The following is an 18,068-nucleotide window of genomic DNA, read 5'->3' on the forward strand; positions in this document are numbered from 1 at the left end:
CCACCGCCTATTCCCTTACTACCAAAAAAGAAAACAAACTCCAAAATAAAGTGCATGCAAAACAGTTATAAATTCATTTCCCATTAGCTTGGGACAACTGAGGTTCAAATTTAACAAAAATTTAGTAGCGTAGCCTTTATTATTAACATTCCATCCTAAAAGTTCCTCTCATTTCTTTAAAAAACTCCATACTAATCTGAAAAAGGGACTGTGAGAAAAAAACAAAAAAACCAAGCAAACACTAGTTCTGGACTCTCAAGGTACTTTCCCAGAAGCACCTGTGCACTGCATGAATAAATTGGCACGTAATATATTCCTTAAGATATGCGAGGAACAGTCTGCCGAAGCTCTCAAAATATTTGTGTATAGCTTATAGATTCTCAATTCTCACAAGATCCCCACTTAGTAGACACGGTACTAATTATACTTCCCTAATGGGGCGAAAAAGGTTCCTGTCTGGGAACCAAAACCATGAAAAAGAGATTTCCCCAAGAGTTAACAGGTCATATGTCTACCACAGAGTCCCTACCTTTTGTTTCTGTGCCACGTTGAAAAGAATTGTTCTACGTAAGCTGAAAAGAAGATAAATCCTAAATACCTGAATGACCATTAGCAAGACAAAGGAAGTATCTACAGAGTGAAAACTCTCACCACGTAAGATGTTTACAAAATACTACTTGCATTCGTGCATCACCGGCTCCCAGAACACGAGCACACTGGAGCCGGGCACGGTACGCGTGCTCTCTGTCCGAGGGTACGCAGCTTAATCAAGGAACTGAGGTTTCACAGGCTCATGTTAGCACAGCACCTAACTGCCAGGATTTCTTGGAAAATTGTGGAAAGGACTCTGGGTCTCTGGGTATTATTTCTTTGTCCTTTGCGTAATCAGTTAAAAGAGAAGAGAAGCAGGCAATTCCCACAAATGGAAAAGTAAAGCCCTCAAACACCAAGCGAAAGAAAACCTATTGAAGTACGTTAAACCTGAGGTAAGCACACGTTTAAACAACAGGTGACCATTTACCTTCACTGAATTCGTTTAGCAACTCTTCCTTGGTCCAATTACATGAGGTTATTAGGAAAAAGCCTTTGACGTTCAACACCCTGGAGAGGGATTTCACATATTGCTTCCTCTTCTCAATTGCACTGTCAGGATTAAGGCTTATGGCATCAAAAGTCCCCTTGTCAACACAAATATGAAATCCAGACAGCTCTGTGGAAAGATGCAAAAAGTCTTCTACCTATATTAAAAATCAACGTCTTTGTGAGAACGATTAACATACAGTTTTTACTGAATCTAAGTGACAATCTATAAAAGGTTATAGCTAAAAGGACCAATTAATTATGATGGCATTTTACATACAATAAGCATACCTCCGACTTTATAGCTAACTTTTATGCGCGTCATTCCAAGACCATTAAAGCTAACATTGGTAAGAGAGACTGACAAGTGTTTCCTGGACATTCCAAATCTCTACAAATTTGGAAACAAATCAAAGCCAGGTGTACTGCCTAATAACACCAGCACATAATGAAGCTCGCGAGCCTGGTTGATGAAAAAGTTGTTTCTGTCAAAAAGCAGAACATTGGGGGGCACCTGGGTGGCTCAGTCGGTGAAGCATCCGACTCTTGATTTCGGCTCAGGTCATGATCTCACAGTTCGTGAGTTCGAGCCCTGCACTGTCAGTGCAGAGCCCGCTTGGGATTCTCTCTCTCTCCCTCTCTCTCTCTGCCCCTTCCCCCTTCCCCTCACGTGCAGGCACATGAGTGCGCTCTCGCGTGCTCTCTCTCTCTCTCAAAATAAATAAACGTAAAAAAAAAAAATATCTGACGCATTCTTAAAAATGACAAAAAGTATGTGGCACTCAAACGGGTCATTAGAAGGAAGACGCCTTCTGGCTGATATTACTAGCTGTGTGATGTAAAGTAAACTTGGTAAATCGGAAGTTCTTTGGCCCTGACTCGGCAGCTCACAAAGAAACGAATGGGATGTAAGGAACGGCTTGAAGCTTAAGGAATGAAGCGACTCTTTACACTGCCGTGACTTCACTGGATAAGCGTGCGCTCTGGGTTGTAAAAGTCCTACACGAGCACAGCACACTCATTCGCCATCGCCTCTGAACACGTGAGGAGCGTCTGACGTGGTGACCTGCCTCGGCTTCACTGAATAGTCACAATGATTGGCCAGTGGACTTAATTCTGAAAAGCTGCTTTGAAAAAGTAATCACCTCATGATTATTCACACAAACTTAATGCAGGAACCATAAATAGCATGTTACTGAAAACACTGATTTAAAAATGTGGATTTTGTTTCCTTGCGTCTGAACATGGGTTTTTTTCCCCTCCTCCCTCACACCAAAGTATTCGGGATCCCTGAAGCAAAAAATGACTACCATTGCTACGAGCTAAGTTTAGAGAAGCTCCTATCCGAAATGTCTGCATAAAAGTACTCATTTATTCAGTAAGTATTTCGTGAACACCTGTTCTCTTCAGGGACTTTCCAGTCACTGGGAACATAACAGTAAACAAAAAAGAAAAGGGACCCTGTATGAGAACACAGCTTACGTTCTCTACATCCGATCTTAGCCAAAAGGCCGAGAAGCGGTATCTTACGTTCTCTAAAGAAACAGACAAGTAAATGAACTGAACAAATAATTCTAGATAAAGTGGTATGAAGACAATAAAAACAGAATGATGAAGACAGTGAGCGACTAGGAAGAGAAATGGTGTGGAAAACGCAGTAAAGAAAGACCCAAGAAGGTGATATTGGAGCACAGATCTGACTGATGAGAATGAGCCACGTAAGCTAAGATCTGAGACAAGAATATTCTAGGCAGAGAGCAGAAGGTGTAAAGACCGGAAAAGAACAGACTAGACATGTTTCAGGAGCAGAGAGCCAGCCAGCACGACTGGAACACAGGTGATGAAAAGGAAAAGAGGTAAGAAACGAGGGGCTTCGCGAGGCGCGGTGGGGGGGGTTCAGATTCCACTCTCAATGCAATGGGGAAGCCCTTAGAGACTTGTGAGCAAAGCAGCGGCACGAGCTGGTATTTTAAAAGACCACTCCGCTTGACCCGTGGTCGTGGACGGTGGCGTGGCAAGAGCGGCAACGGAGAGGCCAAGTAAGAGGCCACTGTGGCCACACAGGCAAGAAACGGTGGAGCCGGACTCAGGAGAGAACGGTGGAGACAGCAAGGAATGGTCACCTGCCTGATGGACTCCGAAGACAAAACCAAGAGAATTAGAAGCCACACTTAAAGGAGAGAGAAGAATCAAGGACAACAACTCGGGTTTGGGGTTAGTACAAGAGGTGAATGGTAATAGCAGTAATAGCAATGGAAACTCAGAGTTTCGTTTCAGACTAAATGAAGGACTATCAGCTATCCAGGCAAAAGCATAAAATAGGCAAAATCAAATTTTTTGATCTAGGTAATGCAAAGTTAGCTACGATTTGCGTTTGCAAACGTGAAAGAACACACTTGCACACAAGAAAGAAGAGAAAATCACTTCCCCAAGCTGACTAGACTCAAAATTTTAATAGTTACTTAAAAATGTTTCAATTTGGATTATTTATAATGAACCCTCAATTTATGAGTTCAAAAGATATTGTCAACAAATATATTTTAGAAATGTTTAAACTTTGTAACTTTTATTACAAATAAGTTATAGTAATATAATAGTTACCTTCAACTTAATGTTAGATAAACCTTCTTTCTCTATAATACTTCCAGAAAGCTGTATTGCAGAAGGAGAGTAATCAATTCCAGTAATATTAGAAAATCCAAATTTTGCCTAGAGACAGAGAAACAATTTTATACTTTAGTTTAAAATGAAGTTTTAACATACTGCTTTGCTTATGAATTATAATATTCCTTTAGGACCGGGACTGTTTTACTTAATAGATCAAGTGACATATACTATCCAATAATCTACACTGTTTAAATTTTATTGTAGATCTAAATAGAAACTAAGAGTCTGAATTTACATCAAATGACAATTCATCTGTTTTTACAGTATTTGATTTCAATTTCAAAAGAAAATTCATTCTCTCAAAGATCACGAGAATGTACATATGATATTTTTACCCTCAAGCAGAAAAATGTAACATTAACTTCTGATGTGGATATGCTCTAATTCACACATAAATCTGTCATTAATTTTATTTAACACAATTAAGTTATACAAATAAATAAAATGCGTATGTAGTAAATTCTTGAAAAATTTTCCTTCAAGTGTGATTATAAATTATGCAATTCTACATCCAGCCATGTGATTATTCAACACCTTACGCATGTACTTTTTTGTTTTTGAAACGTTTACAAAACACGTGTGAGGGCAGGTATTAATATTCTCAAAGAATGAAGGCTCGCTGGATCTGAGAGTTTTGAGCCTAAAGCTGTAGTCCCCACTGCTTCCCAGCCATATGAATCCACCTAGGGTGTGTGAGCTTGTGGGAAAAGTATGATGGCGTCTGTTCCTCACCCCCACCCCTAACACTATGCTGAACATTTTTAGAACAATCAGACTCAAGGTCATTTCAAAGGAAACTTGAAGAAAAGCAGCTGAAAAGTACAGTGTAGTCTAAAATTCTCTTCCTGGTCTTCAATATTTACACAATTTCTTTCCCTCAAAACTTAACATATGCCAACACCATCCATTAAGATTCCCTAGACTTTTCAACACTAAGTGACTGATTCCTGAACTCTAGTAACATGTTGATTGTTTTGCACAGAATTTTGCCACCTTTGACTATTTTTCTTTTTAATCTAAAGGTCTTTGATGCCAACCTCCTACTCTTTTTGTTTGTTTTGTTTTTGTTTTTGGGGTTTTTTTTTTTTCTCAGTCTTTATTTAGTTTTTTAATTTACATCCAAGTTAGTTAGCATCTAGTGCAACAATGATTTCAGGAGTAGATTCCTTAATGCCCCTGACCCAGTTAGCCCATCCCCCCTCCCAAATCCCCTCCAGTAACCCTCTGTTTGTTCTCCATATTTAAGTCTCTTATGTTTTGCCCCCTCCCTGTTTTTCTATTATTTTTGCTCCCCTTCTCTTATGTTCACCTGTTTTGTATCTTAAAGTCCTCCTATGAGTGAAGTCATATGACATTTGTCTTTCTCTGACTAATAGCATAATACCCTCTAGTTCCATCGACATTGTTGCAAATGACACCAATCTTCTACTCTTAAAGCTGTCTCACTCCATACTCTTCGAGATCTTCATTTTCTCCCAGTTTCCCTCAATTCCTTCCCCATCAGACCCAGGATAATTCTATTAATAATTGACTCCTACCAGTTCCCTCTTCTCGCATGTCTGTTTGTTCTTATAACAGCACTTATAAAAATATCATACATAGACGTTTTAGGTTTTTAGAACAGTCATCCAAAACCTCAAACTATCTCCAACATTCTTCACATTTGGTTTCTGGTACTCAGAAGAAAATAGGCAGACATTCAAGGAAATAACAAATGACCAGAAACCAAGGGGGAAAAACTGACATTAGAAAAAGACCCACAGGAGGGGCGCCTGGGTGGCTTAGTCGGTTAAACGTTAAACGTCCGACTTCCGCTCAGGTCATGATCTCACGGTTTGTGAATTCGAGCCCCAGGTCGGGCTCTGTGCTGACAGCTCAGAGCCTGGAGCCTGCTTCAGATTCTGTGTCTCCCTCTCTCTGCCCCTCTTCAGCTCACACTCTCTCTCTCTCTCTCGGTCTCTCTCTCAAAAATAAATAAACATTTTTAAAAAATGAACAATCAATCCCCAAGATTATTTCAATAAAAATGTCAAAAAAAATAAAGACACTGTCTCCCCCAAATCAATCAATTCAACATTAACAGAATCAAGAAGAAAAATCCTCTAATCATCACAGTGGATATCAAAGAAAGCAGCTGATCAAATTCAACCCCCATTCATGATTAAAACTAGGGATATAAAGGAACACCCTCAATCTGATAAAGACCATCTATAAAAACTTATAGCTGACGTCATTTTTAATACTGAAAAATAGAAGCTTTTCTCTTATACTAGGCAGTGTTAACAAAGCTACCTGCCTTCATCCTATTCATTTCTATTCAACAATGTATTCAAGAGCACACAGCACTTCAGGGCGCCCCAGTGGCTCAGTCGGTTAAGTGTCCGACCCTTGATTTCAGCTCAGGTCATGATCTCATGGTTCATGTGATCGACCCCCCCCCCCCCCGCCCCCATCAGGCTCTCCGCTGGCAGTGCAGAGCCTGCTTGGGATTCTCTCTCCCTCTCTCTCTCTGCCACTCCCCCACTTGAGTGAGCGCTCTCTCAAATAAATAAACAGACTACATAGCATTTCGATAAACAAGACATCAAAGTTGGAATTAAAGAAATAAAACTATATTACATTACTATATTTGAGAAAATCAAAAAGAATCTATAAATAAACTATTAGAATTAATTTCTGAATTACTGGATACAAGATTAATAGAAACACCTGTCGTTTTGTTTCTATTTCCTAGCAATGAACTATTAGAAAATACATTTTACAAGCATAACAATAACAACTGCAACAACAAACATCTAAGGATCAATCCAAGAAAAGATATGGAAGACCCCTACAGAGAAAACTACAAAATATTACTGGTAGAATATAAACAGCTAAATAAATGGAGGAACATATCATGCTTGTGGATTCAGAGATTCAATACTGTTAAGGTCTAAATCCTCCCCAAATTCAATGCAATCCTAATCAAAATCCTATGATTTTTTTTTCCCCCAAAAGGTAATGAGTTTAAACTTTAAATAAATATGCATCCTCCCTGAAATAATCTGTAAATTCAGTGCAACCCTAATCAAAATGCCAGGTGTTTTTTTTCCTGAAAAGTGACAAGATTATTCTAAAATTTAAATGAATATGGAAAAAGCTAACTAACAACAGCCAAGACAACAATGGAAAAGAGATCAGTGTTGGAGAATTGACATCAACCAAACATGAAATCAGGACAGCAAGGCACTGGCATATAAGCGAACAGTCTCAAAGGAATAAAACAGAGGATCCAGCAACAGACCCAAGCACACACCACTATATGGCTTATAACAGAACTGCCGGGGGGAAAGGATGGACATTTCAATACATGGTGCTGGGTTACCTGGATAATCACGAGCAAAAAAATAAACCTCAACCTTTACCTCACAACATATACAACAATTGATCAGAACCTAAATGTGAAGAAAACAATAAAGCTTTTAGAAGAACACACAGGAAAAGATCTTTATGACGCTGGGTAGGCAAGGTTTAATACACAACATTCAAAACACTAATAATTTATTAAATTATATATTAAACTAGAGGCACTAGATGAAGATACTGGCAATACAAAGATCACATGCCCAAAATATATAAAGAGCTCCTACAAATCAATAAGAAAATCACAGGCACCTCAATTTTAACATAAGCAAAAAACTTAAACGGGCATTTCACCAGAAAGAATAGCCAAATGGCCAAAACGCGTATGAAAAGATGCTCAACATCTCTAGTCACCAGGAAATGATAAAACAATGAGATACCACTACACACCCCCGAGAATCACTGAAATCATATAATTTCATAATCACTGTTATGTCATAATCATAATTGTAGAATCACTGACAAGACCAGGTGCTCGCAAGAATGGACTTCTCATACACTCCGGTCGGAGCATAAACTAGTACAACCATTTTGGAAAACGGTTTAGCAGTATTGGTAATAATCCAGTACTAGAAACAGCCCAAATGTTTCTCCACCTACGGGAGAACGAATGTACAAATGAATGAGTGACTAAATAATTAAATTGTGGTACTTTCATATAGTACAATGAAATGAACAGTGAAATACTGAAAGCCATGTCTGAAAAGAGGAACCTCACAAATCCAAGTTCAGCAGAAGCCAGATGAAAAAAAATAAAGCGCATAACCGTATTACCATTTACATCACGCCAAAAACAGGTAAAACTCAATGTAATGGACAAAGGACAATTTTTTCAAAAACTGATGGAACAATTCAACATTCATATGCCAGAGAAAAAGAACCTCAACCAGTATCTCAAGCCTTACAGAAAAATTAACTCCAAAAGAATCACAGATCTAAACATAAGAGGTAAAACTTTAAACTTTCAGAAGACAACATAGGAGAATATCTGTGTGACCCTGGGTTAGGCAAAAAGTTCTTTATTATGACAACAAAAGCAATCCATGAGAAAAAAGTTAATAAACTTTTTTTTAAGCTTCATCAAAATCAAGAACTCCTACCCTTCAGAAGATACTATTAAGAGAATAAAACAAAGGGGGCGCCTGGGTGACTCAGTCAGTTGAGCATCCGTCTTTGGCTCAGGTCATGATCTCGCATTCATGGGTTCGAGTCCTACATCGGGCTCTGAGCTGACAGCCCAGAACCTGGAGCCTGCTTCAGATTCTGTGTCTCCCTCTCTCTCTCTCTGCCTCTATCTGTCTCTCTCTCTCTCTCTCTCTCTCTCTCAAAAAAAAATTAAAACGTTAAAAAAAGAATAAAGAAAGAAGCCAAAGAATGGGAGAAAACACTTAGAAACCACCTACCTGGCAAAGAACGTACATCCAGATTACATAAAGAATCCTCAAATCTTAACAGTAAGTAAACAAACAACCCAATTTAAAAATAGGCCAAAAACGTGGCACCCATTTCACCAAAGATACGCGAATGGCAAGTAAGTACGTGAAAAGGTGCTCAACATCCTTAGTTATTAGGGAAATGCTAATTCAAACCACAATGAGAAACCAGTACAGCTAATCTCAAAAGCAGCCTAACATATGATGATAGACATCAAAATAGTGGTTAACTTTAGAAGGGAATGGGGGGGGGGGAGGCGCACAACAGGGCTACTTCTATGGAGCTAACAATGTTTTATTTCTTGATTAGGCTGGTGAGTTACACAAAGGGTTCATCTTGTAAAACCTATATACTTAATGAGCACTTTTCTACATAAATACATCTAATAAGCTCACATTAAAAAAGAAAATAACTTCCCTTAAAAGACTACCTATCTAGGTGGCTTCACCAGTGAATTCTGCCGTTTTTTTAATTCTTTTTTTAAAGTTTTAACTTAATTATTTTGAGAGAGACAGAGAGAGAGAGAGAATGAATCGGGAAGGGGCTGAGAGAGATGGTAAGAGAGAAAATCCCAAGCAGGCTCTGTGCTGTCATTGCAGAGTCCGACACAGGGCTCGAACCAATGAACCATGAGATCATGACTCAAGCCAAAGTCAGACACTTAACCAACTGAGCCACCCAGGCACCACTCTACCAAACATTTAAGAGGAAAAAAAGCACTAATCATTAATAAACTTCTTCAATAAATACATTTTTATTCAGTGACGCTGGCATAACCTGATACTAAAACTTAACAAGAACACTACAAAAAAGGAAAATTACCAAGACAATCTTTCTCATGGACAGAGTTGCAAAAATCCTAAACAAAAGATTAACAAACTGAATCCAATAATACATATAAGTTGGGTTTCTTCCAGAGATGCACTTAACATTTGAAAATGATCAGTGTAATTCACCAACACGAATAGCCTAAAGAAGAAAACTCATATGATCATCTCAAAGAGATAAAGGAAAAACATTTGACAAATTACAAGATTCATGAGAAACACACACACACACACACACACACACACACACTCTCTCTCTCTCTCTCTCTCTCTCTCTCTTTTAGCAAAGGAGGAATAGGAGGAAACTTCTTTAATCTGGTACTAACTGATCTACAAAACAAATAACAAATTTACAAGCTAACATCATACCTAACAGTGAAATATTCAAAGTAATCTCTGAAAGGGGGGAAAAAAGACGAGGAAGTCTTCTATCATCAGATCTTTTCAACATTCTACTAGAGGTCACAGACAGTGTAATAAGAGGAAAAAAGTTATAAAGGCTTAGAAAGGAAGAACTAAAACTGCCATTATTCACAGTCTGCATAATTATATAGTTAACCACTGAACAACACAGCGGGTTAGGAGTGCTGACACCCCTCACAGTCAAAAATTCGCATTTAACTTTTGACTCCCACAAAACTTTACTAACAGCCTACTGTTGACTGGAAACCTTACAGATAACGTGACAGTGAACACATATTTTGTACGTGTATCACACACTGTATTCTTACAATAAAGTAGGCTAAAGAAAAGAAAACGTTATTAAGAAAATCATAAGGAGGGGCATCTGGGTGGCTCAGTCAGTTAAGCATCCAGCTCTTGATTTCAGCTCAGGTCATGATCTCATGGTTCATGGGTTCAAGCCCCTCATCGGGCTCCACGATGACAGCACGGAGCCTGCTCTCTCCCCCTCTCTCTCTGCCCCTCCCATGTTTGCACTCACTCGCTCTCTCAAAATAAATAAATAAACTTTAAAAAAAAAGAAAATTATAAGGAAAATACATTTACAGTACCGTATATATATTTATTAAAAAAAAAACACAGGGCGCCTGGGTGGCGCAGTCGGTTAAGCGTCCGACTTCAGCCAGGTCACGATCTCGCGGTCCGTGAGTTCGAGCCCCGCGTCGGGCTCTGGGCTGATGGCTCGGAGCCTGGAGCCTGTTTCCGATTCTGTGTCTCCCTCTCTCTCTGCCCCTCCCCCGTTCATGCTCTGTCTCTGTCTGTCCCAAAAATAAATAAAAAACATTAAAAAAAAAAAAAAAAATTAAAAAAAAAAAAAAAAACACAAATGAGTGGGCCTACATAGTTCAAACCCATGTCGTTCAAGAGTCAACTATATATGTGAAAAAATCTAAAAGAATCTACTTAAACTACTAGTCTCAAAGGATAAATCATTAGCCTTTACAAATAAACCATTAAAATCCAAAAGAATCTACAGGTAAACAAGAGAATGAATAAATAAAACTGCAATATAATTAAATATCATACAGCCCTTTCTTTCTGCCATCTTGGAACCTGTGGAGGCCTGCTGGGAACAGGACTCCTAAAATGACAAATATGTCTGGAAGGCTGTGGTCCAAGGGTATTTTTGCTGGCTGTAAGCAGAGTGTCCAGAACCACAGGGAGAACACAGCTCTTCTTAAAATTGAAGGTGTTTATGCTCGAAATGAAACTGAATTCTATCTAGGCAAGAGATGTGCTTATGTGTACAAAGCCAAGAACAACACAGTGACTCCTGGTGGCAAACCAAACAAAAGCAGAGCAACCTGGAGGAAAGTAACGTGCTCATGGAAACAGTGGCATGATTCGTGCCAAATTCCGAAGGAACCTTCCTGCTAAAGCCATTGGCCACGACTCCGTGCGATGCTGTACCCCTCCAGGATCTAAACTAACTGAAAAGTAAATAAACAAAGGTGTAGGTTCGTAACATCTCGTAAAAACAAACAAAAAAACTTTACACAGCAGTGAAAATGAATGTGCTACTCCTACACACAACTTGAGTGACTCTCACAGAACGTGCAGAAGACACTAGAAAGAATATATACCCGAGTCTTCCATTCATACATTCAAAAACAAGCAAACTGATCTTTTGATGTTAAAATTCTTTGTGATTAATGGTTACTTCTAGAAAGGAAGGAGGGAGTAATTTAGAAAGGACTGCCGGGGAGTTCAGGGGAGTTTCTAGAGTCTATAACACATTACCTCTTGACCAGGGTGATAGTTCATAGGTGACCATAGGTGCGTTCACTTTGTGATAATTCACTGAGCCACACACTTCTGATTTGTGCACTTTAACACATATGTGCTACACCCTGATGTTTCAAAAACATTTACTATAAATTTTTCTAATCATAGTCCACTACTTAAAACATTTTAATGGTGGGGGAAAACAAAAAACAAACAAAAAACCATTTTAATGGTGGGGCTCCTGAGTAGCTCAGTTAAGCGTTCATTCAATTCCTGATTTCGGCACAGGTCACAATCTCACAGTTTGTGGAATCCAGCCCCATGTCAGACTCTACACTGACAGTGTAGAGCCTGCTTGGGACTCTCTCTCTCCCTCCCTCTCTGCCCCTTCCCTGCTAGCACTCCTTCTCTCAAAGTACATAAATACATAAAAATTAAAATGTTGGGGTGCCTGGGAGGCTCAGTTGGTTAAGCATCCGGCTTCAGCTCAGGTCATGATCTCACGGTTTGTGAGTTCAAGCCCCGTGTCAGGCTCTGTGCTGACGGCTTGCTCAGAGCCAGGAGCCTGCTCCAGATTCTGTCTCCCTTTCTCTCTGCCCTTCCCCCGCTCTCTCTCTCTCTCTCTCTCTCAAAAATAAACATTAAAAAAAATTGCTAATAAAAAAAAAAAAAAAGTAAAATGTTAATGGCTCCCTGTAGCCTAAAAGTAAAATCTAACCTATTAGGCATGACATGTATGGCTCCTACCTTTAACTTAATCCTCAACTCTGTCCATCTCGAACATACACTTTATGTTCTAATGTACCAATTTATTTACAGTCCCAGTACATGCTATGCTGCTTCAAACATTCACGTCTTCTTTTTTTGAGATTTTTTTACTTTTTTTTAAGCAATCTCCACACCCAACATGGGGCTCGAACTCCCAACCCCAAGATCAAGAGTTCTCATGCTCCACCAACTGAGCCACCCAAGCACCCTCAAACCTTCATGCCTTTCAACATTGTTTCCATTGCTTGAAATTTTCTCTTACACCCCACCCACACTCACTACACTCTGCCTGTGCAATTTCCATCCAGCTTGGGTATTAGCTCCTCCAAGACCCTTCCTACCCCTTCTCCCCAAAGCTAATCACTCTTTTCTACACACAGTTATCTAATATCGCACACGTCAAGCTACGGTGTTAACGGTTTCTGTGTCCACCCATCCTCTACTAAACTAGAACAACTCAAGCACAAGGTCTACATTTTCAGGCTGCCAGTGCCCAGCACAAGCCTTGGCCCATGGAAGTCATTCAACAAATTTCACCATTATGTGTAAACCCATACAAACTAAGACAGTAGAGCCATCTAAGAGGGGGTGTATTATCATTTCCACCATAGTACATGCCACAGCAATGAGCACACTACAGGCACGCAACGATCGTTTAGTTTGTAGTAGAACCTGTGCCGAAACTCAGTTCCATGGACAGAACACTCTTTTCGAACCATACGCTCACCTAAGATAAAGTATTTATGTCCTACCAGAAATGTAAAAAGGCTTCTTTCTTTCATACACACAGATTTCCAGAGTTCTGAGCTAGAAGAAACCAATTAAGATCACCTAGTCAAAAGTTTTCGGAAAGAACCTACACCCAGAGAAATTAAGTGGCTTGCTGAAGCTCAAGGTTAAGGCCAGAAGGGCCAAGACGAGCGCTCAGATGCCCTGCCTTCTCACAATCCACGCAGCCTCCTTCCGTACCATGTGACTCCTCAAAGAAGGTGCTACGACTGCTCTGCTACTTTAGACTCACATGGTGAATATCCTGATTCGCAAGATTTGTTTTTAATTTCATTTTAAAATTTGCTTTAACACGTGAATACTAAAAGTACCAACAAGTTCAACCAAGAAAACACCATTTCCAGTTCCAATATCAAGCACTGAAGCGTCCAATGGAATCTCGCGTTTTTGCATCCACCTTATTAGCCGATTCATACTCTCTTCTCCAAACCTATTAGAAACAGAGAATCCGTTACTCAGATACCAGAGGAATACAGAGCAAAGTTTACAACTAGATTCCATTTAAGCAGCTTATTCAATACGCTCACGTAAGTCTTTTTTGAAAGTAAGAAGTAGCATCTGTGACTACTTAAACTTCACCTCGACTAGTACTTAGGAGAAAACACCCCCAATGGAATAGAATAGAATAGATAAAGTCAATATGCTATTTATTAATGTTTCTCTACATCAGCACTAACACTCGTGCATGGCTCAAAATTTCATTGCTTATTGAACAAGGACAATCACAGGATGACAGTAACTTCCTAACACAGGTTTCCCCCCTCTAACCGCAAGTAGAACATTGCTATGAAATCTTTCCTGTGGCAAAATGGCACAAAGCAAAGAAGCAATTACCAGTAATTTATATGGTAAAATTTTGTGAGCATTCCCAGACCCCAAAAATAACCTCTCTTAGGCCTAATACCTTAAGACACATCTTGCTAACAGATGCACAAAATAAATCAAGAAAAAGCACAGACGCTCACAGACACTGTTCAAAGCCATGGCGGCTTGATGCTGGGATGCTGAGTATAGTTCCCGGGGAAGGAGCTTGGCAGCACAACTCTTGCTGCTAGGGGTGTGCACTGCCTCTCTAAGGGCTCACTGCAAGACAAACGGTGAATGCTAGTTTTGTTCTTCACCATTTTGCGCAAAAGTAAAAAGCTTCAGGCACCTGGGTGGCTCAGTCGGTTAAGTGGCCAACTTCGGTTCAGGTCATGATCACATGGTTCGTGAGTTCAACCCGACGTTGGGCTCCGTGCTGACAGCTCAGAGCCCGGAGCCTGCTTCAGCTTCTGTGTCTCCCTCTCTCTCTGCCCCTCTCCCACTCATGTTGTCTCTTTCTCAAAAATAAATAAACATTAAAAAAAAAATTTTTTTTTTTTTAAAGTAAAAATCTTCAGATTTCTTTCACATACTTACAGGTACTAATGTAAGTCTTTCATAAAAACCGAGGGGCATAATGTGCATTTTCAAAAAGCTGGGGGATACCTGCATAGTCATCCAATTTAAGTCTGGACCATTAAAAGTGGGAGAAGAGATTCTTGAAATCTACCCACTAAACCTAGAATCAGTCCAAAGTTCCCAAGAATTTTAGGCTGTTTTCCTTTGGGATAAACACTTAAAAGACACACACACACACACACACACACACTCACTCTTCTGAATCATAATTCCACTATTTTTTCTAACTCACCAGATTTCTCCTGTATCTCCATATTCTTGGAAAGTTTGCAGTTCTCTCTCATAGACAGCATCCCAACTATATAATCAAATGCAAAGCAAGATTCTTGAATTAAACTGCATTACGAATTAAATATGTTTCTAATACATCCTAAGTATTTATGACAGAAGATTAAAACATTATTGTGTTATCAGGAAGTGCACATAGATCAACCCCTTAACATCCTCGTGTTAAAAGAACGAAAGAAACAGACAAGCAGTGTAAGTTTACACTACAATACCTGACGTATTAAAAAATACTATAGGTTTTACCTTTAAAAAGTATAAGCAAGTATTTATTCCAGGGTCCCTAAGTCCCAAACACAAGTCCAAAACTTGACTGTACAAAGTGTCATTACGGCACATTGCAGTCTAAAACATGCAGACACAAAGGTTTTCCATCAATATGCTGGTTACTCAAGAAGGAAATCACCAAACATAAGCTCTGCCTAAAAGTTACTTGTAAGTTTAAGATTTACTCCTTTTAAGTACAGTTCCCCGTCCTCATCATTTGCCTTCTCTTGCTACTTCATCTCCCTAGAATCGCCGCTCCCTCTTACCCCTTCAACTCGGCCCATCCTTACCTTCCTCTGTCATTCGTTCATCCATCTATTAATTCGTTCAGAATTACTGAACATCGATTTGATCAGACCGCTTTCTTCTACCCCAAGATGCCCCACCATCTCCTCGCTCTCTCCTCCGGTCACCCTTCACTCCCACCCTTTCCAGCTCCGACATCCCTACCCCATCCCCTAAGCCTTAACCGTGCCCCCCTTACCCTTCCCTATCCCCACCACCGTCGAGCCCGCCTCCTCGCTCTTTCCCCAAGCCTGCCCCTCGGGTTCGAGACCCTTAACGAGGCCTCCCCAAAAGCTTCGGAGAGCATTCCGCACCCCACGATCCCTTTACACAATGACCCCTTGAAATGCCCCTTAACCACCTACAGGGTGGCCCCTCGGGATTCCAGCCCATCAATCCCCCGCCTTACCTTCCACGCGCCACGCCCCCAAGGTCCTCCCCATCTTCCGGGGCCCCATATCCCTCCCGGTCCCTTTCCCGGGGCCCAGCCCTGGCGGTGCCGCTCACGCTCCCCCGCGGTACGCCACACTCACTGCTCTCGAGTCCCCAGCGCCGACGGGGCAAAGCCATCCCCTCCGGGACTGCCCCCTCGGGACCGCGCCGCGGCCCCAGCGCAGCCGCCGCCGCTGCCGCCGCCCGCGCCAGAGTTCATCCCGCTCCGCGACCCAGAGGGCCGTGGGGGCCGCCATAGAGACGAAGCACGGACAGAGCGGACTTGTGGACGGCGCCTCTAGGCGGCGGGAGGCCGCCCACTCTACTGCTCCCGGCTCGGCTTCTTCAGCTCTGTTCTGGTCTTGGGTGCGGGTTCCCACGACCAGGCGTGGAGAGACGGGGCCTCGCCTCCCTCTCTGCCCCCTCCAGCCAGAGTCAGATGCACCCCTTTCTGAAGTGCCCGCCTAAGCGCCACCACATTTGGGGACTGCAGTTTGTAAGGGACTGTGAAAAAGAAACATCGAAAGTGGAGTCGGTATTGCTAACCTTCACCGACGCTTAACTAACCCAACTTAACTGCAGCTTCAGCCTCTCCTAGAGTGGAATTTCTTTTTTTTTAAGATTTTATTTTTGAGTAACCTCTAGACCCAAAGTGGGGCTCAAACAACCCAGAGATCAAGAGTGGCCTGCTCTTCCGACTGAGCCAGCCAGGCACCCCTCCCAGGAGGGGAATTTTAAACCAATCAGTCTGGAATTTTCTGGTGGGCACTAGTGAGGTAATCCACCTGATAAGACCCCCTGCCCTCCCTTAAGGGAAGGTGACCTTGCCTGAAATAATGCACTTTTTAAATTATTATTATTTTATTGAAGTATAGTTGACAGTCAATGTTACATTAGTTTGAGAGGTTGAAATAATCCATTCGTAATTTACTAGTCCCACCTTCAGCCTGTAAAAACGTTCCATTTTGTACAACTCCTCCGAGCTCCTTTCTACTTGCTACATGGGATGTTGCCTGATTCATGAATCATTGAATAAAGGCAATTAGATATTTAAAGTTACTCAGCTGTTTTTGTTTTGTTTTTTTTTTTAAACAGGACTATTCAAGGTATTGCATTTTGGAAAAAGGCTGCCAGTGGGAAAACCCCACTAAATAGGTGAGGCCAATATTGCTTTGCTCACTGCAAAGGCACAAATCACCTCATGCATCCACGTCGTGGTCAGACGTGGAAAGTGGGTGGGACAGTCCACTGCATTATTTGGCTTCCTGGTCAGAAAGCTAATTTAATTTGTAGCTGGGATTCTGCCTTAAAAACAGCATTCTGCCCTCTTGGGACTTGATATCACTGGTGGACACGGGAATTTATGCCCAGAGAAATGAATGCCTTATGACACCCCCCCCCCCCCCCCCCCCGCCGAACAAAAATATTCCAAAAACGAGGGTCGGATCGGAGTGTTGTGGAAGAAGGTACAAGGGAGTCAAGATGCATGGATGCCTGTCTTCGCTGTGCCCCGAGCCAGACACCTGATCTTGTCTGAGACTCCTAACCTTTGTGTGTCTCAACCTCCTCACCTGCACCACGCCGGAAATAGTGACTCGTTACCCCAGGTTGCTCCCAACCAATGAACCTGAGATCCATCCACCTCTTGGTCTGACTACCATTGGGATTTCTGCAGTATAATGTGAGAAATCTTGTGGGCCAAAGGTCTGGGGGTGTTTTCTGTAGCAGCCATGAACTACTGACAGTTGAATGTCCTAGGTAGGCCAGGCTCTCGAAGCCTTCCAATACGGCTGCCTTCCAACCAGATGGAATGTTTCCTAGGCTACGTTTCTGTTGACTCAGCAGACGGAAGTCCAATAAGTCCCTAGAGGTAAACAGCATCAACAGTTGCCTCTCCAGTTCACAGAAACCCCAATTAGGACCAAAGTGCATCTCCTCCGATACAAGATGTTCCAAGATCTTCAAGCAACCGCTGGCGATAGACTACAGTAAAAGACAGATGGGGATCCATGTGTGTAGTGATGAAAGAACTCTAGGAAAAACGTAAGTGACCTTATTACAGTGCAATAAAACCACCAAATGCCACGGCCATTTAGTGCTGCCCTGGGCAAATGGTTGTTTTGATCTTTTGTAGACTCTAGATGCTAGAGAAAGCAAGCTTGAATATGACGAAGTCTCAAAAAGTTTTAGGTTCTAATTAAG

At 41.3% G+C, this 18,068-nt stretch overlaps 1 protein-coding gene across 4 annotated transcripts in view; it reads right to left on the reverse strand.

Moving 5' to 3' along the window:
• EEF1AKMT2 (EEF1A lysine methyltransferase 2) overlaps positions 1–16,116 on the reverse strand; it is a 71,519-nt gene extending 55,403 nt beyond the window's left edge. For all 4 annotated transcript variants that reach the window (XM_058698056.1, XM_058698054.1, XM_058698052.1 and 1 more), the window contains exons 1-5: positions 15,968–16,116; positions 14,830–14,895; positions 13,470–13,584; positions 3,682–3,789; positions 1,022–1,238 (exon numbers count right to left, since the gene is read on the reverse strand). In XM_058698056.1, coding sequence (XP_058554039.1) covers positions 1,022–1,238; positions 3,682–3,789; positions 13,470–13,584; positions 14,830–14,895; positions 15,968–16,086 — 625 coding nt within the window. In that variant the 5' untranslated portion in view covers positions 16,087–16,116. The remainder of the gene's footprint in view (positions 1–1,021; positions 1,239–3,681; positions 3,790–13,469; positions 13,585–14,829; positions 14,896–15,967) is intronic.
• Positions 16,117–18,068: the final 1,952 nt, after the last annotated feature.

This window comes from Neofelis nebulosa, chromosome 13 (assembly GCF_028018385.1).
Source record: "Neofelis nebulosa isolate mNeoNeb1 chromosome 13, mNeoNeb1.pri, whole genome shotgun sequence".
Classification (NCBI taxonomy): domain Eukaryota; kingdom Metazoa; phylum Chordata; class Mammalia; order Carnivora; family Felidae; genus Neofelis; species Neofelis nebulosa.